The following is a 23251-nucleotide window of genomic DNA, read 5'->3' on the forward strand; positions in this document are numbered from 1 at the left end:
GGTTTCAGAACATTGTTTCAGAAGGGTACAGATTTGGCTTCAAGTTAAGGCCTCCTGCAAAGAGATTTTTTTCTTTCCTGTGTCCCAGTAAACCCAGCAAAAGCTCAAGCATTTCTGAAATGTGTTTCAGATCTAGAGTTGGCTGGAGTAATTATGCCAGTTCCAGTTCTGGAACAGGGGCTGGGGTTTTATTCTATCTCTTCATTGTACCAAAGAAGGTCAATTCCTTCAGACCAGTTCCGGATCCATCAATATTGAATCGTTATGTAAGGATACCAACGTTCAAGATGGTAGCTGTAAGGACTATCCTGCCTTTTGTTCAGCAAGGGCATTATATGTCTACAATAGATTTACAGGATGCATATCTGCATATTCCGATTCATCCAGATCACTTTTAGTTTCTGAGATTCTCTTTTTTAGACAAGCATTACCAGTTTTGTGGCTCTACCGTTTGGCTTAGCATCAGCTCCAAGAATTTTTACAAAGGTTCTCGGTGCCCTTCTGTCTGTATTCAGAGAACAGGGTATTGGTATTTCCTTATTTGGACGATATCTTGGTACTTGCTCAGTCTTCACATTTTACAGAATCTCATACGAATCGACTTGTGTTGTTTCTTCAAGATCATGGTTGGAGGATCAATTTACCAAAAAGTTCATTGATTCCTCAGACAAGGGTAACCTTTTTAGGTTTCCAGGTAGATTCAGTGTCTATGACTCTGTCTTTGTCAGTCAAGAGAAGTCTAACATTGATATCAGCTTGTCAAAACCTTCAGTCACAATCATTTCCTTTGGTAGCCTTATGCATGGAAATTTTAGGTCTTATGACTGCTGCATCGGACGCGATCTCCTTTGCTCATTTTCACATGCGACCTCTTCAGCTCTGTATGCTGAACCAATGGTGCAGGGATTACACAAAGATATCTCAATTAATATCTTTAAAACCGATTGTACGACACTCTCTGACGTGGTGGACAGATCACCATCGTTTAGTTCAGGGGGCTTCTTTTGTTCTTCCAACCTGGACTGTAATTTCAACAGATGCAAGTCTTACAGGTTGGGGAGCTGTGTGGGGGTCTCTGACGGCACAAGGGGTTTGGGAATCTCAGGAGGTGAGATTACCGATCAATATTTTGGAACTCCGTGCAATTTTCAGAGCTCTTCAGTCTTGGCCTCTTCTGAAGAGAGAGTCGTTCATTTGTTTTCAGACAGACAATGTCACAACTGTGGCATACATCAATCATCAAGGAGGGACTCACAGTCCTCTGGCGATGAAAGAAGTATCTCGAATTCTGGTTTGGGCGGAATCCAGCTCCTGTCTAATCTCTGCGGTTCATTTCCCAGGTATAGACAATTAGGAAGCGGATTATCTCAGTCGTCAAACGTTGTATCCGGGCGAATGGTCTCTTCACCCAGAGGTATTTCTTCAGATTGTTCAAATGTGGGAACTTCCAGAAATAGATCTGATGGTTTCTCATTTAAACAAGAAACTTCCCAGGTATCTGTTCAGACCCCGGGATCCTCAGGCGGAGGCAGTGAATGCATTATCACTTCCTTGGAAGTATCATCCTGCCTATATCTCTCCGCCTCTAGTTCTTCTTCCAAGAGTAATCTTCAAGATTCTGAAGGAATGCTCGTTTGTTCTGCTGGTAGCTCCAGCATGGACAGATTCTTTTTCGGATGGCCTCTTGCCAACCGTGGGCTCTTCCGTTAAGACCAGACCTTCTGTCGCAAGGTCCTTTTTTCCATCAGAATCTCAAATCTTTAAATTTAAGGGTATGGAGATTGAACGCTTGATTCTTGGTCAAAGAGGTTTCTCTGACTCTGTGATTAATACTATGTTACAGGCTCGTAAATCTGTATCTAGAGAGATATATTATAGAGTCTGGAAGACTTATATTTCTTAGTGTCTTCTCATCATTTTTCCTGGCATTCTTTTAGAATTCCGAGAATTTTTTTTACAGGTTCTTCAGGATGGTTTAGATAAAGGTTTGTCCGCAAGTTCCTTGACAGGACAAATCTCTGCCCTTTCTGTTCTTTTTCACAGAAAGATTGCTAATCTTCCTGATATTCATTGTTTTGTACAAGACTTGATTCGTATAAAACCTGTCATTCAGTCAATTTCTCCTCCTTGGAGTTTGAATTTGGTTCTGGGGGCTCTTCTAGCTCCTCCTTTTGAACCCATGCATTCATTTGGACATTAAACTTCTTTCTTGGAAAGTTTTGTTTCTTTTGGCCATCTCTTCTGCCAGAAGAGTCTCTGAATTATCTGCTCTTCTTTTGAATTTTTTCCTAAGGTTGTGTATTCTAACAACATTAGTAGAGAAATTGTGGTTCCTTCATTATGTCCTAATCCTAAGAATTCTAAGGAGAAATCATTGCATTCTTTGGATGTTGTTAGAGCTTTGTATTATTATGTTGAAGCTACTAAGTCTTTCCGAAAGACTTCTAGTCTATTTTTCATCTTTTCTGGTTCTAGAAAAAGCCAGAAAGCTTCTGCCATTTCTTTGGCATCTTGGTTGAAATCTTTAATTCATCATGCCTATGTCGAGTCGGGTAAAACTCTGTCTCAAAGGATTACAGCTCATTCTACTAGGTCAGTTTCTACTTCCTGGGCGTTTAGGAATGAAGCTTCGGTTGATCAGATTTGCAAAGCAGCAACTTGGTCCTCTTTGCATACTTTTACTAAATTCTACCATTTTGATGTGTTTTCTTCTTCTGAAGCAGTTTTTGGTAGAAAAGTACTTCAGGCAGCGGTTTCAGTTTGAATCTTCTGCTTATGTTTTCATTAACTTTATTTTGGGTGTGGATTATTTTCAGCAGGAATTGGCTGTCTTTATTTTATCCCTCCCTCTCTAGTGACTCTTGTGTGGAAAGATCCACATCTTGGGTAGTCATTATCCCATACGTCACTAGCTCATGGACTCTTGCTAATTACATGAAAGAAAACATAATTTATGTAAGAACTTACCTGATAAATTCATTTCTTTCATATTAGCAAGAGTCCATGAGGCCCGCCCTTTTTTTGTGGTGGTTATGATTTTTGTATAAAGCACAATTATTCCAATTCCTTATTTTATATGCTTTCGCACTTTTTTATCACCCCACTTCTTGGCTTTTCGTTAAACTGAATTGTGGGTGTGGTGAGGGGTGTATTTATAGGCATTTTGAGGTTTGGGAAACTTTGCCCCTCCTGGTAGGAATGTATATCCCATACGTCACTAGCTCATGGACTCTTGCTAATATGAAAGAAATGAATTTATCAGGTAAGTTCTTACATAAATTATGTTTTTTATTACAAATAAGTTACATACACAGCCATTATTTAAAACATAATCTTTAAAGGGACAGTAAATGTCACTAATATTTTTAGTATGTGACCTGGGAAGGTTTATTGGGCTCTTATCTTTCTAAAGTTATTTTTTCCGCGAATGTTGGCCCACTAAATCACCATTTTCCCTTTGATAACCTGCCTGTCTATAAGAGCATTTTTTGCTCCAAGGGTTCATCATATTCTGCTACAGACTATCAGGTGCCATATTGCTGGGGTCATTGGCTTTAAAGAAGTGCGTTTCCTCACAGGATGAAGGCATCAGCAACATAGGAGAGACTGGTCACGTCACGTCACACTGGCTTAGGCAGTTTGCAGCATTTTGAAAACCTAGGTTACATAAACTGCTTTACCTCTCTAGGAAGCATGGTACATTTTGAAACACTTAAGCAAGAGGTGTTTAATGTCCCATATGCCTTTTAGATTGTAAGAATTAAGAAACTCACATACACTTGACATTAATAGTGTTGCATTGTGAAGTCTGTGTAAGCAGAAATGAGCAAGAACAAGACTCTGCATTGCTCAGTCCCACTGTGGAATATCTTTTGAGATGCAATTTATGGATGTTTTTTTCTATAACATCAGTTATTAGAAACAATCACCCAGAAAAACTGACACTAACGTATGAGTCAGCTTATCTTTGGTTTTCACAACTATTATACCACAGACATCTTAATTTTTTATTTGCACTCAGACATATGAACTGCACATTCTCCCTCCCTAATGCTGAGCTTACATCGCCCTCTGTTGGGCCATCATGGGAGCTGCATACTGTCCCTTCATATCACCAGAACTGCAAAGCCTTGTGCTTATATCCTATTGTTTTGCGTGCTGCTGAAAGTGAACCACTAAGCCATTTTTACTATATGGGCGAAATTTATGAACCAATAACTTCTAGTTAGATACATAAAAACTATGTAAGTGGGTAGCCTTTTTGTGATGTTTCATTGTTTCCTATTTGAGGATGCAATTATGTTCCCACATTTCTTAATCTTAATTTGAAATCTATACTTATTTTGCATTTATTTGTAAATGTTTACTGCAATTACAAAACTCTGTACAGCCCTATTACCAAATTCCCCAAAAATTATACCAATGATTTCCATGTATCTTATACAAACAAAATAGATGATATTTTTTTTTATTTTTTTGTATAAATGATAATTGAGAGGATACAAAGGAAATAGAAAGTAATCTGTATATTTGATGTGATAATATTAATAAATTAGTAATTCAAATTACAACAATAGGATGTAATGCACTGTTAGCACCAATGAGATACTTTATTAGTGATTATTAAATGTATGTGTTTAATTTTCAGGGAGATTGAAACGCTAAAAAACGCAAATTCTCTATTAGACGTTTCTGCTACAGCCAAGCTTCTTTCAGACAGATTGCAAAATCAAATGTCAGTTGAGAGTGACCACTACATAGATATCAGAAGTTCTGACAGTGAAACAAAACGTGACCAATCAGAAGAAAGGAGGCCTGATGGACAGCCTGAAACTGAGGTTGATTCCCGCCCTCCACAAGAGGTTCCCCCCAGTCCCGAATTATTGAAGGTGAACAAGAAAACTCTACTGAGTGCGCCACCCAGTAAAGCTGGTGTACAATTTGACAAACCAAATAGGTTAGTAGCAGAATGAATGACTAATGGCATTAATTGTTAAGTGGTAAAGGGTTTTGTCATTATCAAAGGCGATCAAGTCTTGTGCTTAGAAACTGCATTATTTTGTGCGTTCATGTAACTTTAATGAAATCTTGATTTGCAAGAAGGGCTTTTTTTTTTTTTTTAAACTTTATTTATAAACAAGAATCCAAGACATACATGGCGAGCACAGTCACAATGACATGAATATAACAAAGTGATCATTTGTAGAATAAAACAATTTTACAGAGCATATTGTAAAAGGTAAAGGAGAAATGAAATCTCCATGCATGTCCCGAGATTCAGCTTTTTCCAATAAGAAGGGCTTTTTTTAATGTACAATCTTGAGCTGTTCTTTTTCAAACGCTATCTGTGAATTATACAAAACATATGATGAGTCCTATAGATGACATGAAATACTGTATTAAAAGCTTATAAAATTGTTCTTAATTATGCCAAACTGTAAAGCTTGAAACATGAGCATATATTTGTTTTTATTGTTGCTATCAGATAAAATGAGGCTCTTTAAAGTTAGCTGTTACATAGGTTAGATTGTAAAACTTTACCAAAAATAAATATTATAGGAATAGTAAAATCAAAATCACTTTCATGATTCAGATAGAGCATGTAATGTTAAACAACTACTTTGCTTCATTCGATTGGTATCCTTTGCTGAAAAGAACACCTAGGTAGGCTCAGGATCAGCAGTTCACTATCGAGCTAGCTGCTGATTGGTGGCTGCACCTATATACCTCTTGTCATTGGCTCACTCAATGTGTTTAGTTTGCCCCCAGTAGTACTGCTTCTTTAACAAAGGGAGAAAAAAGTGAGTGGAACAAATTTGATCATAGAATTAATTTTGAAAGTTGTTTAAAATTGCATGCTCTATCTGAATCATTAAAGGACCACTAAACACAGTCGAATTTCATAATTAACAAGTGCATAATAAAAAGACAATACAATAACACTCTAAATTTCACAAAAACAGTAGATTTTTTTTTCTGGAAAATTTATTTTTTCTCCCATTTCTCAGCCCCATGTGTCATGTAACAGACATCAGCCAATCACAGACAAGTGTATGTATAACCTGTGAGCTTGTGCATGTGCTCAGTAGTGCATATAAAGAGACTGTGAAAAATTGATAATGGAAGTAAATTGGAAAAGTTCTTAAATGACCAGTCAACACAGTAGAATTGCATAATTAACAAATGCAAGATAAAAAGACAATGCAATAGCACTTAGTCTAAACTTCAAATGAGTAGTAGATTTTTTTTTTTCTGACAATTTTAAAAGTTATGTCTATTTCCACTCCTCTTGTGACAGTACCATGTGATAGCCATTAGCCATTCACAAATGCATACACGTACCATGTGACAACCATCAGCCAATCACAAATGCATACACAGTTATTCTTGCACATGCCCAGTAGGAGCTGGTGACTCAAAAAGTTTAAATATAAATAGACTGTGCACATTTTGTTAATGGAAGTAAATTGGAAAGTTGTTTAAAATGGCATGCGCTATCTAAATAATGAAAGTTTAATTTTGATTTGAGTGTCCTTTTAAAATTGCATGCTCTTTCTGAATCATAAATGTTTAATTTTGTCTTGAGTGTCTCTTTAAACATTTGGGTTTCATGCCCCTTTAAGTAATCTGCACCTCATGCTCTAAGGAGAGAGTAATTTAGACTGTGTAAGCAGGTGGTGGGTCTGGATTTTTTGATGTAGATAAGGAGAGTCAAGAGTAAGTGCAAGGGGACATAATGGAGTTATATTTTCAGAGTGGCCGTATTTTGCTGTGTTAAGAGGGATTTTGCGAGTCTTAAATGGGAATAAATTACCCACTTGATTTATGGAGAGAAGACGGTACATGAGATTTGGGATTGAAGAATAAACTATGCACAGAATCAGTCCTTGCTGTGTGTTACGTTTTGTTGATGATTTATTTCACATTGTACTTTATATATAACCACTTATGTATGTCATTGACACAATTCTTATTTATATGTTCTGAATCCACTAGAACTTACATAACCCTTTATTTTGTTTAAAGGAAACTGTCGCCTGCCTTTCATCAAGCGCTTCTCTCGTTTTGTCGAATGTCTGCAGACAGCCGTTTGGGCTCAGAGGTAACAGAAAAAAAAATTGTTACTGAACTTTTGCCACTATTTAAGTTATATATATATATATATATAAAAAAAATTAATGTATAAACATTAACTGCATTGTAAAAATATTGCATAAGAAGACAACTTCCTAAGCAGCATTATTATTTGCATTATTATAGTTTTCCTGTTTTACATTATAAAAAAAAGAACATGTACATCTCTAAGTTACTGGTTATGCATTTAACCCCTTCACTACCGGCACTTTCATAGAAGAACTTGCCCAAAATACCATAGAATTTTTAGCATTTTTGCTATCACTCCATTTAAACAGAAATAAAGCCTTGGTTTTTATTTTTTTATTTACCTGTCAAAACTATATCAGCTAGATTATGAGTTTTGCATTATGAGTGAAAAAGCATTGTTATGGCCCATAACGATGCTTTTTCCCTACCGCTGCTATTACAAGTCTTGTCGGTATAGGTGTACCACACACTTTTGTGGCCGTCACCCAACGTCAGTACCGCACTTTAAGAAAAGTCCTTTTTCAATGGGACTTCCATAGCGCCGGTATTAAGAGTTTTGCTGTGAGGCTAAAAAGTGAGCGTTACAGCCTAAAACGACAAGATCCGTACCGCCATCTAAAGTCAGTAGTTATTAGTTTGCTACAAAGCTGTAACAAAACTCATAACTAAACTGCTACAAAGTACACTAACACCCATAAACTACCTATTAACCCCTAAACCTAGGCACTCTTGCATCGCAAACACTAAAATAAAATTATTAACCCCTAATCTGCCGCTCCGGACATCGCCACTACGGGAAAAATTTATTAACCCCTATTCCGCCGCTCCCCAACATCGTCGCCACTTTAATAAACCTATTAACCCCTAAACCGCCGCCCTCCCGCATTGCAAATACTATTTATTTAAATATTATTAACCCCTAATCTGCCGTCCGCCCACACCGCCACTATAATAAACCTATTAACTCCTAACCCTAACCTAACCCTAACCCCCCTAACTTAAATATAATTTATCCTATACTATAAAAGGCCAAGTGTGTTTGTCCGAAGCTGTCATGCACAGTAGAGACTGCACACGAGGACAAACACACCTGGCCTTAGAGTCCCTACCTGAACAGCTGGTGCGGGCGAAAGTGGGCGTGAGTAGTGTGACGGGGCGCAGTCGCGCGATAGAAAGAGAAGGGGAGAGAGATAGAAAGAGAGGTGGGACAGAGAGACAGAGCAAATGAGAGGTGGGAAAGAGAGACAGAGCAAAAGAGAGGTGGGAGAGAGAGAGACAGAGAAAAAGAGAGGGATGGGGGAGAGAGAGAGACAGAGCAAAGGAGGGATGGGGAGACAGAGCAAAAGAGAGGGGTGGGAGAGAGAGAGAGACAGAGCAAAAGAGAGGGGTGAGAGAGAGAGACAGAGCAAAAGAGAGGGGTGAGAGAGACAGAGCAAAAGAGAGGGGTGAGAGAGAGACAGAGCAAAAGAGAGGGGTGGGGGGAGAGAGAGAGACAGAGCAAAAGAGGGGGGGAGAGAGAGAGACAGAGCAAAAGAGAGGGGCGGGAGAGAGATACAGAGCAAAAGAGAGGGGCGGGAGAGAGAGAGACAGCAAAAGAGAGGGGTGGGAGAGAGAGAGAGCAAAAGAGAGGAGTGGGAGAGAGAGAGAGACAGAGCAAAGGAGAGGGGTTGGAGAGAGAGACAGAGCAAAAGAGAGGGGTGGGAGAGAGAGAGACAGAGCAAAAGAGAGGGGTAGGAGAGAGAGAGACAGAGCAAAAGAGAGGGGTGGGAGAGAGAGAGACAGAGCAAAAGAGAGGGGTGGGAGAGAGACAGAGAAAAAGAGCGGGGTGGGAGAGAGAGAGAGAGACAGAGAAAAAGAGAGGGGTGGGAGAGAGACAGAGCAAAAGAGAGGGGTGGGAGAGAGAGAGACAGAGCAAAAGAGAGAGGGGTAGGAGAGAGAGAGACAGAGCAAAAGAGAGGGGTAGGAGAGAGAGAGACAGAGCAAAAGAGAGGGGTGGGAGAGAGACAGAGAAAAAGAGCGGGGTGGGAGAGAGAGAGAGAGAGAGAGACAGAGAAAAAGAGAGGGGTGGGAGAGAGACAGAGCAAAAGAGAGGGGTGGGAGAGAGAGACAGAGCAAAAGAGAGTGGTGGGAGAGAGAGACAGAGCAAAAGAGAGAGGGGTGGGAGAGAGAGAGACAGAGCAAAAGAGAGAGGGGTGGGAGAGAGACAGAGAAAAAGAGAGGGGTGGGAGAGAGAGAGACTGCGCAAAAGAGAGGGGTGAGAGAGAGACAGAGCAAAAGAGAGGGGCGGGAGATAGACAGCAAAAGAGAGGGGTGGGAGAGAGAGAGAGAGAGAGCAAAAGAGAGGAGTGGGAGAGAGAGAGACAGAGCAAAGGAGAGGGGTTGGAGAGAGAGAGACAGAGCAAAAGAGAGGGGTGGGAGAGAGAGAGACAGAGAAAAAGAGCGGGGTGGGAGAGAGACAGAGCAAAAGAGAGAGGGGTGGGAGAGAGACAGAGCAAAAGAGAGGGGTGGGAGAGAGAGACAGAGCAAAAGAGAGGGGTGGGAGAGAGAGAGAGAGACAGAGCAAAAGAGAGGGGCGGGAGAGAGAGACAGAGCAAAAGAGAGGGGCGGGAGAGAGAGACAGAGCAAAAGAGAGGGGCGGGAGAGAGAGAGACAGCAAAAGAGAGGGGTGGGAGAGAGAGAGAGAGAGCAAAAGAGAGGAGTGAGAGAGAGAGACAGAGCAAAAGAGAGGGGCGGGAGAGAGAGACAGAGCAAAAGAGAGGGGTGGGAGAGAGAGAGACAGAGCAAAAGAGAGGGGTAGGAGAGAGAGAGACAGAGCAAAAGAGCGGGGTGGGAGAGAGAGAGACAGAGCAAAAGAGAGAGGGGTGGGAGAGAGACAGAGAAAAAGAGAGGGGTGGGAGAGAGACAGAGCAAAAGAGAGAAGGGTGGGAGAGAGAGAGACTGCGCAAAAGAGAGGGGTGGGAGAGAGAGAGACAGAGCAAAAGAGAGGGGCGGGAGAGAGAGACAGAGCAAAAGAGAGGGGCGGGAGAGAGAGACAGAGCAAAAGAGAGGGGCGGGAGAGAGAGACAGAGCAAAAGAGAGGGGCGGGAGAGAGAGAGACAGCAAAAGAGAGGGGTGGGAGAGAGAGAGAGAGAGAGAGAGAGCAAAAGAGAGGAGTGAGAGAGAGAGACAGAGCAAAAGAGAGGGGCGGGAGAGAGAGACAGAGCAAAAGAGAGGGGTGGGAGAGAGAGAGACAGAGCAAAAGAGAGGGGTAGGAGAGAGAGAGACAGAGCAAAAGAGCGGGGTGGGAGAGAGAGAGACAGAGCAAAAGAGAGAGGGGTGGGAGAGAGACAGAGAAAAAGAGAGGGGTGGGAGAGAGACAGAGCAAAAGAGAGAAGGGTGGGAGAGAGACAGAGCAAAAGAGAGAAGGGTGGGAGAGAGAGAGACAGAGCAAAAGAGAGGGGCGGGAGAGAGAGACAGAGCAAAAGAGAGGGGCGGGAGAGAGAGACAGAGCAAAAGAGAGGGGCGGGAGAGAGAGACAGAGCAAAAGAGAGTGGCGGGAGAGAGAGAGACAGCAAAAGAGAGGGGTGGGAGAGAGAGAGCAAAAGAGAGGAGTGGGAGAGAGAGACAGAGCAAAAGAGAAGGGCGAGAGAGAGAGACAGAGCAAAAGAGAGGGGCGGGAGAGAGAGACAGAGCAAAAGAGAGGGGTGGGAGAGAGACAGAGCAAAAGAGAGGGGTAGGAGAGAGAGAGACAGAGCAAAAGAGCGGGGTGGGAGAGAGAGAGACAGAGCAAAAGAGAGAGGGGTGGGAGAGAGACAGAGAAAAAGAGAGGGGTGGGAGAGAGAGAGAGACAGAGCAAAAGAGAGAGGGGTGGGAGAGAGACAGAGAAAAAGAGAGGGGTGGGAGAGAGACAGAGCAAAGGAGAGAAGGGTGGGAGAGAGAGAGACTGCGCAAAAGAGAGGGGTGGGAGAGAGAGAGACAGAGCAAAAGAGAGGGACGGGAGAGAGAGACAGTGCAAAAGAGAGGGGCGGGAGAGAGAGACAGAGCAAAAGAGAGGGGCGGGAGAGAGAGACAGAGCAAAAGAGAGGGGCGGGAGAGAGAGACAGAGCAAAAGAGAGGGGCGGGAGAGAGAGAGAGACAGAGCAAAAGAGAGGGGCGGGAGACAGAGAGACGGCAAAAGAGAGGAGTGGTAGAGAGAGAGACAGAGCAAAAGAGAGGGGTGGGAGAGAGAGAGAGCAAAAGAGAAGAGTGGGAGAGAGAGAGAGACAGAGCAAAGGAGAGGGGTTGGAGAGAGAGAGAGAGACAGAGCAAAAGAGAGGGGTGGGAGAGAGAGAGACATAGCAAAAGAGAGGGGTAGGAGAGAGAGAGACAGAGCAAAAGAGAGGGGTGGGAGAGAGAGAGACAGAGAAAAAGAGCGGGGTGGGAGAGAGACAGAGAAAAAGAGAGGGATGGGAGAGAGACAGAGAAAAAGAGAGGGGTGGGAGAGAGACAGAGAAAAAGAGAGGGGTGGGAGAGAGACAGAGAAAAAGAGAGGGGTGGGAGAGAGAGAGACAGAGCAAAAGAGAGAGGGGTGGGAGAGAGACAGAGAAAAAGAGAGGGGTGGGAGAGAGACAGAGAAAAAGAGAGGGGTGGGAGAGAGACAGAGAAAAAGAGAGGGGTGGGAGAGAGACAGAGCAAAAGAGAGGGGTGGGAGAGAGAGAGAGACAGAGCAAAAGAGAGAGGGGTGGGAGAGAGACAGAGAAAAAGAGAGGGGTGGGAGAGAGACAGAGCAAAAGAGAGAAGGGTGGGAGAGAGAGAGACAGAGCAAAAGAGAGAGGGGTGGGAGAGAGACAGACAGAGCAAAAGAGAGAGGGTGGGAGAGAGAGAGACAGAGCAAAAGAGAGAGGGGTGGGAGAGAGAGAGACAGAGCAAAAGAGAGAGGGGTGGGGATAGAGAGCGCAAAAGAGAGGGGTGGGAGAGAGAGTGTGCAAAAGAGAGGGGGGAGAGAGTGTGCAAAAGAGAGGGGGGAGAGAGTGCAAAAGAGAGGGGGGAGAGAGTGTGCAAAAGAGAGGGGGGAGAGAGTGTGCAAAAGAGAGGGGGGAGAGAGTGTGCAAAAGAGAGGGGGGAGAGAGTGTGCAAAAGAGAGGGGGGAGAGAGAGAGCAAAAGAGAGGGGGGAGAGAGAGAGCAAAAGAGAGAGGGGGAGAGAGAGAGCAAAAGAGAGGGGGAGGGAGAGAGCAAAAGAGAGGGGGAGGGAGAGAGCGCAAGGGGTGGGACCGCTGTACTGCAAAAAATGGCCCGTGTGAACGGGCTTTAGGACTAGTTACCTAAATAATTCCTATTTAAAACTGAATACTTACCTGTAAAATAAAACCTAAGCTAGTAGCAATATAACTAATAGTTACATTGTAGCTATCTTAGGTTTTATTTTTATTTCACAGGTAAGTTTGTATAAACCCTAAGCTATTAGCTAAGCTAATAGTTATATTGTAGCTATCTTAGGTTTTATTTTTATTTCACAGGTAAATTTGTATTTATTTTAACTAGGTAGCTAGTAAATAGTTAATAACTATTTACTAACTAGTCTACCTAGTTAAAATAAATACAAACTTACCTGTGAAATAAAAATAAAACCTAAGATAGCTACAATATAACAGCTTAGCTAATAGCTTAGGGTTTATTTTACAGGTAAGTAAGTATTTATTTTTAAATAGGAATTATTTGGCTATTAATAGTAAGTTTTATTTAGAATTATTTTAATTATGTTAAAGTTAGGGGGTGTTAGGGTTACGTTAGGCTTAGAGTTACGTTAGGGGTTAATATATTTAGTGTTAGTGATGTGGGAGGCCAGAGGTTTAGGGGTTAATAACTTTAGTATAGTGGTAGCAGCGACATTGGGGGTGACAGATTAGGGGTTAATAAGTGTAGGTAGGTGGCGGCAACATTGGGGGTGGCAGATTAGGGGTTAATAAGTGTAGGTAGGTGGCGGCGATGTTAGGGGCAGCAAATTAGGGGTGTTTAGACTCGGGGTTTATGTTAGGGTGTTAGGTTTAAACATACATTTTATTTCCCCATAAACATCAATGGGGCTGCATTACGGAGCTTTTGTTTCTGTGATCGCAGGTGTTAGGCTTCTTTTTTGCCGGCTCTCCCTATTGATGTCTATGGGGAAATCGTGCACAAGCACGTCAAAACACTGCTTGTATTTGGGTGCGGTATGGAGCTCAACGCAACCATATCGCCCGCACAAGCCGTTTTTTTGCAAACCTGTAATAGCAGCACTATGAAAGGTGAGCGGTGAAAATAACGTACAAGTAATTAGCGAGCCAGCCATAACGCAAAACTCGTAATCTGGCTGTTAGTATTTGTTTAGCAGACAAACCAAGGTATTGATCTAGGCCTATTTTGGTATATTTCATGCCTTCATTTCACCGCCAAATCGATCATATAAAAAATAAATTAACTTTTTCATAAACTTTGGGATTCTTACTGAAATTATCACGTATGCAGTCATAACATAAATGATTGTAAAAGCTTCTTTAGGATCCCCTTTGTATAGAAATAGCAGACATGCATGGCTTTGCCATTGCCTTTTGGTACACATCCCATGACCCTGCAACATGCTCAGCCCTGGGTGCCACTGGCACTCACAGGAAGCTGTGCTGTCCCCAGAGCCACAAGCAGTTAACCCCAGACAGGTCTGGGTGCAAGAACCATAGGGAAAATTACAAAACAAATTAATACAACACACAGAGAAAACCCAGCACCGCATCTGGCCAAATGGGACAAGCTCAGGTACCACGTCAAGGTCCTCTCCAATACCTGAGACCCTAAAACAGCCACACCTGTCTGGGGTTAACTGCTTGTGGCTCTGGGGACAGCACAGCTTCCTGTGAGTGCCAGTGGCACCCAGGGCTGAGCATGTTGCAGGGTCATGGGATGTGTACCCGGTCCGGTATGAGAGTGCAGTTCCCTTCCGTGTTTTGTATATGTCTAGGGTGGTTACATATTCCTGTGCACCCTTCCCTTGTTTTCAGTTTGTTTGGATTTGAAAGCTTGCATTGTGTGGCTGTTTTAGGGTCTCAGGTATTGGAGAGGACCTTGACGTGGTACCTGAGCTTGTCCCATTTGGCCAGATGCGGGGACTAACCTTTCCATTTTTGCTTTTAAATCTTAGCTGAGAGCTTGTAAGTGAGTGCTGGGTTTTCTCTGTGTGTTGTATTAATTTGTTTTGTAATTTTCCCTATGGTTCTTGCACCCAGACCTGTCTGGGGTTAACTGCTTGTGGCTCTGGGGACAGCACAGCTTCCTGTGAGTGCTAGTGGCACCCAGGGCTGAGCATGTTGCAGGGTCATGGGATGTGTACCCGGTCCGTTATGAGAGTGCAGTTCCCTTCCGTGTTTTGTATATATATATGTATATATATATATATATATATATATATATATAGCCACCAATCAGCAGCTAGAACCTAGGTTATTTATTTTCCTTGCTGCTCCTGAGCTTTCCTATATAAACCTTTCAGCAAAAGATAACAAGAGAAGGAAGCAAATTAAATAATAGAAGTAAATTGGAAAGTTGTTTAAAATTGTATGTTCTGTCTAAATCATGAATGTCTAATTATGACTTTACTGTCCCTTTAATTTTAGCTTTAGTATAGAGATTACCCTCCTATCTGACACTTCCCACCCCCTGATACCTCCCAAACAGCTCTCTTCCTTCCCCTCACTGGTCACCACCATCTTACGTACTGGCAGACAGTCTGCCAATATGAAGATCTAATGGGACAGTCAACTCGAAAAATGTATTGTTTAAAAAGATAGATAATCCCTTTATTACCCATTCCCCTTTTTACCTCTGTGATTACCTTGTATCTAATCCTCTTCTGACAGCCCTGGATCACATGACTTTTTATTTATTATCTATTGACTTAAATTTAAGCCAATTAGTGCTGTGTTGTGCACCACGGGCGTGAGCACAATGTTATCTATATGGCTCGCATGAACTAGCACTCCCCTGTTGTGAAAAGCTAATAAAAAGCATGTGATAAGAGGCTGCCTTTAGTGGCTGAGAAACAGGCAGGAATTTAGAGGTTTAAAGGTTATAAAATATATTAATATAACAATGTTGGTTGTGCAAAGCTGGGGAATGGGTAGTAAAGGCGTTATCTATCTTTCTAAACAATAAAAAAAAATTGTGTTTACTGTCCCTTAAAGGCAATTCCCCCCCTATGTTCTGCAGTGTAGGATTCCCCCCTTAACTTCCAACCTCCCTGATTCCGTCCTAAACAGCTCTCTAACCCTCCCCCCTCTAACTAGTGTCTGCCATCTTAGGTACTGGCAGCTGTCTGACAGTACCTGTAAAATGCTTTTTTTTTTATGTTTTTATTTTTTTTAACTTTCTGTACTGTAGTGGTTCCCCCTCCCATGATCATTAGTTATGGATGTTCCACCACCCCCACCACACCTTTTTTCTGTAGTGTAGTTCTGCATTCCTTCCCTCTCCCTTTATTTCCTTCCCTCCCGTAATATAGGGCCATCCCACTCCCTCTCTTTTCCCTCCCCCCCTCCGCTGCTGGACCGCCCATCAGCCTCTCGGATTCCTTCCCGCTGGCACCAGCAGATGATCGTTACAGACAGTGACACACAGTGTCACCGCCTGTAACGATCTGGCATCTGCCTTCATATGGCTGTAGATAGAGCTTCCTGCAGCACCGATGTATATATGCATTGTGTGGTACAATAGGCAAAGTAATGCATGACCTATATATATATATATATATATATATATATATATATATATATATATATATATATATATATATATATATATATATATATATATATACGTCATAATGCGTTAAGGGGGTAACCCATTGCTTCCTGAGAGAGTTACAGTGTGTTGCTATGCTGTGTTATAACAACACCCTCTCTGGCAACGGTAAGGTTAATAGAAGACATTTGAAGAAAACGTGTAACTTGACTTCTTATTTTCTTTCCTACTTTCTTCCCCTTTTTTTACAGTAAGGGTTATTAAACTGTTGGACACAACTTTTTTTGGTTATTTCTTCCCATGCCATTTGTTTTCCTCCTTGCGTAAAGCTCTCTTATTTTAACCCTTTGCAAGTGCCAGTCAGTCAAGCCCTGTATTTTTATACTGAGCACCGCCATCGAGTTCATGTATTCTTGTATCCGGTGACTAAATTGGTGATTATCCACAGATCAGTGATGTTGCCAGCTTTTTTAAAGCTGCTTTATGTGTTTCAGGTTAGCACACAAAATACAGAGCACGAGGTTTATATCACTGACCTGTGCATGCAAACCTCTTCTATCACAGAGTGCAAGAATACTAAAAGCTTCAAGATGGTGATGCCCAGTTAAAAAGAAAAGTAAGGTTTCCGAGATGGTCATGACAATGTTACTGTACAGAAAATCTGTTATATTTGTACAGGAAGGCTGTGCAAGTGCATATCCTCTGTCGCACACTAACCAAGAGCGATGAATGACTTACAGCCATAGGGAAGAAGCTCTTCTTTCTCCAAAGTGGCTGCTGGCGCAGCTTTTGCTAAAGACCAGAAAGAGCACTGTTGAAATGGGGGGGCTACCGCATCCTTTGACCTGGAGCCCAGTAAGGTCAAGCTAGTGCCCAACATTTTAATGTCTGTTGAACCATCTGCTTACTCTATTGCAGGGGGTTTCCAACTTGCCATCAGGCTTCCTTAACAGGCCAGATATTAAGGATTACCTTGGGGTGAGAGCAGGTAAAATAACCAGGTTTACTAACAGCTGATTATTTCACCTGTGCTCCAGTTCAGATGTCCTGAAAATCTGGCCTGCTAGCGAAGCCTGAGGATAGGTTTGAAAGCCCCAGGTCTAATGCTACTATTAGGCCTTCCTTCATATCCGTGCTAGATAAGGGCCGCACTGGGTAGTGTTTTGTACTGGGAGGAGAGTTTAATCAGACACATAGTGATGTTAAAATGTGAGGTGGGGATACAGCTGTATATATGTGCTAGTATATTACCTTGCTGTTTGTGTCCTAGCTTAGCATGAGCCTCACATGAGTACTTGCTATAAATGCATCTACAAAGCTATGACAGTTGGGAATAATATGGTCAATTCTTTAAAGGACCACTAAATACAGTAGAATTGCTTATTAACAAGTACATAATATAAAGATATTGTGATAACACTTCAAATAAACAGATTTTTTTCTGACAAATTTCTCTTTTCCCCATTTGCCGGCCCCTCTATCATGTGACAGCCATCAGCCAATCGCAGGCTAGTATACGTATACCCTGTAAACTTGTGCACATGCTCAGGAGCTAGTGCCTCAAAAAGTGCGTATATAAAAAGAATGAGCAAAATGTTATAATAGAAGTAAATTGGAAATTCTCTTAAAACTGCATGCTCTATCTGAATCATTTTGCCTTTAGTGTTCCTTTAATATAAATTGATACAACTATGTAATTCTTCTGGCTTATTGCTCCTTAATGCTAATCCCCTGATGCGATATGATGGTTGTATTCCAGTTCTTTGTCACATACTCCAAACAATCGTTGTATAATACACTCACATGTCTTATCATAAAAAAAAATATTTAATCAATAGCTAACATTTTGGCACCAGTTTATCCTTATCATATCCACTCCTGAACTACTCCTAACTAGCCATATAGCAAGCGACACTCTACTGTGAACATTAAATGATGGATTTTCTTATAGCATTTTACTTTTTAAACAAATTACTTTATTTTACTATGTGTTTAACTCATTCAAAAAAGTTAAACAAATAATTAAATGTTCCACTCTGCTCTCTGGTGCATATGCAGTTATGCCTTCTCATTTCTTCTGGAGCGGAACAGAAGCACATTTATGTATTTATCCCTTTTGCAGAATTAATTTACAGTAAAAGAAAGGAATATGTTTAAAAATGACATGCTCTAGCAAAATACACCATTATATTTTACACCAGAATGTCCCTTTAAAGGATTTCCTTACCTGGGAATAGATAACATAGTAATATACTAGATGAGGTTGAAAAAAGTCAAAAAGTCCATCTAAATCAACCTCTACTGAGCCTTTTTTAATCCCAGTTTGTTTGTTTTTTTGGAATTGCCAATTGTATTGACAGTAAGAATGTATTTCAGTTTAACACAAGCAAAAATTTTCTCACCTTTTAGCCATCAATATTTCTAACAGGATATATAGCTCCTTTTGTATGTGAAATAGCTGTTTTTGCTCATGGAAACCAAAACCTATTTTAATGGGGTAAATTTGAAGAGAGAGAGAAAGCAGGCAACCTTATATTATCTATGTACACAAAGCCAAATACTTTGAGCAATTAAAAAATAACAATGTTGATACCTATCTTTACTCCCCCACTAGGAGTATGTTAAAGGGACAGTCTACACAGTATTTGTAATTGCTTAAAAATATAGATAATCCCTTTATTACCCATTCCCCATTTTTGCATAACCAACACAGTTATATTAATAATCTTTTTACCTCTGTAATTACCTTGCATCTAAGCCTCTGCAGACTGGCCCCTTATTTCAGTTCTTTTGTCAGACTTGCATTTTAGCCAATCAGTGCTGACTCCTAGGTAACTCCACAGGCGTGAGCACAATGCTATCTGTATGGCACGCATGAACTAATGCCCTCTAGTTGTGAAAAAATGTCAAAATGCTTTCAGATAAAAGGCGGCCTTCAAGGGCTAAGAAATGTGCATATTAACCTCCTAGGTTTAGCTTTCAACTAAGAATACCAAGAGAGCAAAGCAAAATTGATTATAAAAGTAAATTGGAAAGTTGTTTAAAATTACATGCCCTATCTGAATCATGAAAGTTTATTTTTGACTAGACTGTCCATTGAAAACCACTGTCTCTTGTTTAAATAGGTTTGCTGCAACCATTACTGTAGTATTGGAATTTTCAGTATAGGTGACTGTTTCAACAGGCTATTTCTAATGATAAAATAAAGGTAAAGGAACTAGTTTAAAACAATTTAATACATTTCAGCAGGTAAAATAAATCTTATAGTAAACTTTTACATTAATTATCTGAGAGGAAATAGAAATCTTAACCTGTATTCCTGGTAGACTTTAAAGAGGCATCTAGTATACAAAATAAATTCACCATTTCCTTAAGAGTTTTTTTAAACAAAATACTTTTTTTTTTTTATACTATATATTTAACTCCTGCAGAGGGGTGAAACACATGAAATGAATTCCAGCAACACCTTGTGTTGCTCCAGCTAAGTAAATGGCCATTAATTGAAGCAGCACAGAAGCGTGTCTGTATGCATGTCTGTGACTATGTTAATATCACCCTTTACATACATTTTGTTTACAAATCAAATCTTCTCACAAGAGACCATTTTATTTTTAAACTAGAATGTCCCTTCAGTGAAGACATTTGTAGAAAAATGCTGATAAGCTTTTCAACTAGAATAGAATGCCATATATGTCTTTGTTAACTACTCCTGTTGGTCTTCTATTCTTAGGTCTCAAGAATTGCAGACAGCGAGAAAGGTGTTATGCTGATGCTGGGACGATGCTTACCTCACATTGTCCCAAATGTGCTGCTTGCAAAACGAGAGGTATGAACACACCATTTCCTTACTCCCTAACCTTTAAAGCTTAAAGGGATACTAAACCCACATTTTTTCTTACATGATTCAAATAGAGCAAGTCATTTTAAGAAACAATCTAATTTACTCCTTTTATCAATGTTTCTTTGTTCTTTTGCTATCTTTATTTGAAAAGCAGGAGGCAAAGCTTGGGAGCTAGCCCATTTTGGTTCAGCACCTGGGTTGCGCTGGCTGATTGGTGGCAAAATGAAGCCACCAATTACCACACACTATCCAGGGTGCTGAACCTAAAAAGGGTCAGCTCCTAAGATTCACATTCCTGCTTTTCAAATAAAGATATCAAGAGAACGAAGAAAATTTGATAATGGGAGTAAATTAGAAAGTTGCTTAAAATTGCATGCTCTATCTGAATCATGGAAGAAAAAAATTGGGGTTAGTATCCCTTTAATTTCCCTGTATTGAGTTTACATTTCATAACAAAAACATGTTAGTTGACACTCTTATTTCTGTACATGCCTCTCTGCTTCTAGAGAATGGTTGTGCATCTGTGTCAGGTGAGTTCAATAATGCTGCATGGTGTCCTAATTTCCTCCCTATGTTCCTGCACACTCTTCAGCTGTATCCAGCTGGAACGTGTCAGTATGCCTACTCAGCAGTTATATGTATATACCCGTTGTTATCCTGTGTCAATGCATAATGTCACAATAGTAACAGAGAAATAAAACCTACTAGAAACACACTTTACTGCCCATAACATTACTCTATGTATGTCATTTACACTTCAAGTGTTTTCCAAATTTAAGTTATTTAATGTTAGTGTTTCATTTCTGTGCCAAGGATCTTAATGTTATTCAGTTAACTAAAGTACTAGATATTACATTATTTTGTAAGGCACAGTGAAGTACCACCAAAAATGATATTCACATAAAGTATGCCATTCGAACACCACACTTTTTTTTGCTATTATTTGACTCTAACTTTGATATAGATAAAAGTGTCCAAGTATAAGCAGTGTAAATCTATACTATAATCGCGTTTGTAACGCTTCCGTCGGTGTCGCCAGTTGTGCACTCATCCTCAAAGGAATGTTGGCTGTGCAAGGCAGCCAAAAGAATGTTGGCTGCGCGCGCAGCCAAAAGAATCCACCTGGATGCAGCGTAGGCAAACCCGAAGCCTTAAAAAAAAAACAACAAAAAAAAACAAACAAAAAAAACCACACAACCGCCCGCAAGAAGTAAATAAAAAAACATGTAACCGCCAGCACAAAGTATAACAAAAAAAACCTAACCTCCCACACAAAGTATTAACAAACACCGAAACCGCACACCTTCACATCGTAAAATAATAAAGTAATTAACCCCTAATCCGCAAACAACATAATTAAAATATTAACCCCTTAACCGTCAACCCCTCACATTGCAATAAACCTAATTAGCCTATTAACCTCTAAACCGACAAACCCCCACATCGCAATAAACCTAATTAACCTATTAACCCCTAAATTGACAAACCCCCACATTGCAATAAACCTAATTAAAGGGACACTGTACCCAAAAAAAATTCTTTCGTGATTCAGGTTAAGCATGAAATTTTAAGCAACTTTCTAATTTACTCCTATTATCAAATTTTCTTCATTCTCTTGGTATCTTTATTTGAAATGCAAGAATGTAAATTTAGGTGCCGGCCCATTTTTGGTGAACAACCTGGATTGTCCTTGCTGATTGGTGGATAAATTCCACCAATAAAAAAGTGCTGTCCAGAGAACTGAAACCAAAAAAAAGCTTAGATGCCTTCTTTTTCAAATAATGATAGCAAGAGAACGAAGTAAAATTGATAATAGGAGTAAATTAGAAAGTTGCTTAAAATTGCATGCTCTTTCTGAATTACAAAAGAAAAAATTAGGGTACAGTGTCCCTTTAACCTATTAACCCCTAAATTGACAAACCCCCACATTGCAATAAACCTAATTAACCTATTAACTCATAAACCGCCAACCCCCCACAACTCAAATAACTAATTTAATTACTAAGCCCCCTAACCCAACACCCCCTAAATTAACCCCAATACTAAGTTACATTTAAATAAAACCTAACATTAAATTACAAAAAAAATAATCTAAAATTACAAAAAATAAAAAACTCTAAAATTATAGAAAAAAAATAAACAAAATTATCAAAAATAAAAAATTAAAGCTAATCCCTATGAAAATAAAAAAAGCCCCCCCCCCAAAAAAATAAAAACACCCCTTAAACTACCAATAGCCCTTAAATGGGCCTTTTGTAGGGCATTGCCCTAAGTTAAACAGCTCTTTTACATTTAAAAATTACTGAAACCCCCCACCCAACACACCAAAATAAAAAAAGACTAACACTTAAAAAAAAACCTAAACTACCAATTGCCCCTAAAGGGGCATTTGTATGGGCATTGCCCTTAAAAGGGCATTCAGCTCTTTTACTGCCTTTAAAAGGGCAATCAGCTCTTTTCCAGGCCATTAAATCCCTAATCTTAAAAATAAAAAAAAATAAAAAAATAATAAAAAATCCTAACACTTAGCCCCAAATAGGTACTCACCGTTCCTGAAGTCCGGCGGAGAAGGTCTTCTTTCAGGCGGCTCCATCTTCTTCTATCTTAATCCAGAGCGAAGGCGGCGCAGTGCGGTCCTGGCTTCCCCGATGCGTGGATCCTCTGCAGCGTGGAGGCTCCTCTTCATGCGATCGTCCGTCGCACACTGAAGATTGAATGCAAGGTACCCCATATTTATTGGGGTACCTTGTATTCTATTGGCTGAAATTTTGAAATCAGCCAATAGAATGAGAGCTACTGAAATCTTATTGGCTGATTTGAACAGCCAATAGGATTTCAGTAGCTCTAATCCTATTGGCTGATTTCAAAATTTCAGCCAAAAGGAATGCAAGGTACCCCAAATTGATTTCGGTACCTTGCATTCAATCTTCAGTGTACGACGGACATCGGATGAAGAGGAGCCTCCATGCCGCCGAGGAACGCCACCGTTGAGGACCTCTGCTTAGGATACACGCATCAGGGAAGACATCTCTCTCTCTCTCGCCTTTGTTCCGGGTGAAAATAGAAGATGATGGAGTTGCCTGGAAGAAGATCTTCTCTGCCGGACTTCAGGAACGGTGAGTACCTATTTGGGGATTAGACTTAAGCTTTTATTTTTATTTTTTGGGGTGGCTTTTCTTTTTTTTTTTTTTAATTAGGGTTTTTTGGGCTGGAAAAGAGCTGATTGCCCTTTAGGGGCAATGGGTAGTTTAGTTTTTTTTTAGTGTTAAGTTTTTTATTTTGGGGGTTTGGTGGGTGGGGGTTTTACTGTTAGGGGGGAATTGGTCATTTGTTTAGGTAAAAGAGCTGTTTAACTTAGGGCAATGCCCTACAAAAGCCATTTAATGTTTATTGGTAGTTTAGTATTAGATTAGGGGATGTTTTTATTTTTTGGGGGGGATTTTTTATATGGCTATTAGTTTAGGTTTACATTTTTTAATTTGGATAGCTTTGTTTATTTTTGCTGTAATTTTACATTTTTTTACTTTGTGTAATTTTAGCTTTGGGGTTTGTAGTTTTTTTTTTTTTTTGTTAAATAGACT

General features: G+C 40.5%; 1 protein-coding gene across 8 annotated transcripts in view; it reads left to right on the forward strand.

Moving 5' to 3' along the window:
• The window catches only part of RELCH (RAB11 binding and LisH domain, coiled-coil and HEAT repeat containing), a 388739-nt gene that overhangs the window by 172164 nt on the left and 193324 nt on the right, over positions 1-23251 (forward strand). For 5 of the 8 annotated variants that reach the window (XM_053714624.1, XM_053714625.1, XM_053714629.1 and 2 more), the window contains 4 exons: positions 4649-4957; positions 7027-7102; positions 19560-19655; positions 20177-20200. In XM_053714624.1, the coding sequence (XP_053570599.1) occupies positions 4649-4957; positions 7027-7102; positions 19560-19655; positions 20177-20200 (505 nt within the window). The remainder of the gene's footprint in view (positions 1-4648; positions 4958-7026; positions 7103-19559; positions 19656-20176; positions 20201-23251) is intronic. The other 3 variants (XM_053714627.1, XM_053714628.1, XM_053714630.1) reach the window with 1 other exon arrangement.

This window comes from Bombina bombina, chromosome 5 (assembly GCF_027579735.1).
Source record: "Bombina bombina isolate aBomBom1 chromosome 5, aBomBom1.pri, whole genome shotgun sequence".
Lineage (NCBI taxonomy): Eukaryota > Metazoa > Chordata > Amphibia > Anura > Bombinatoridae > Bombina > Bombina bombina.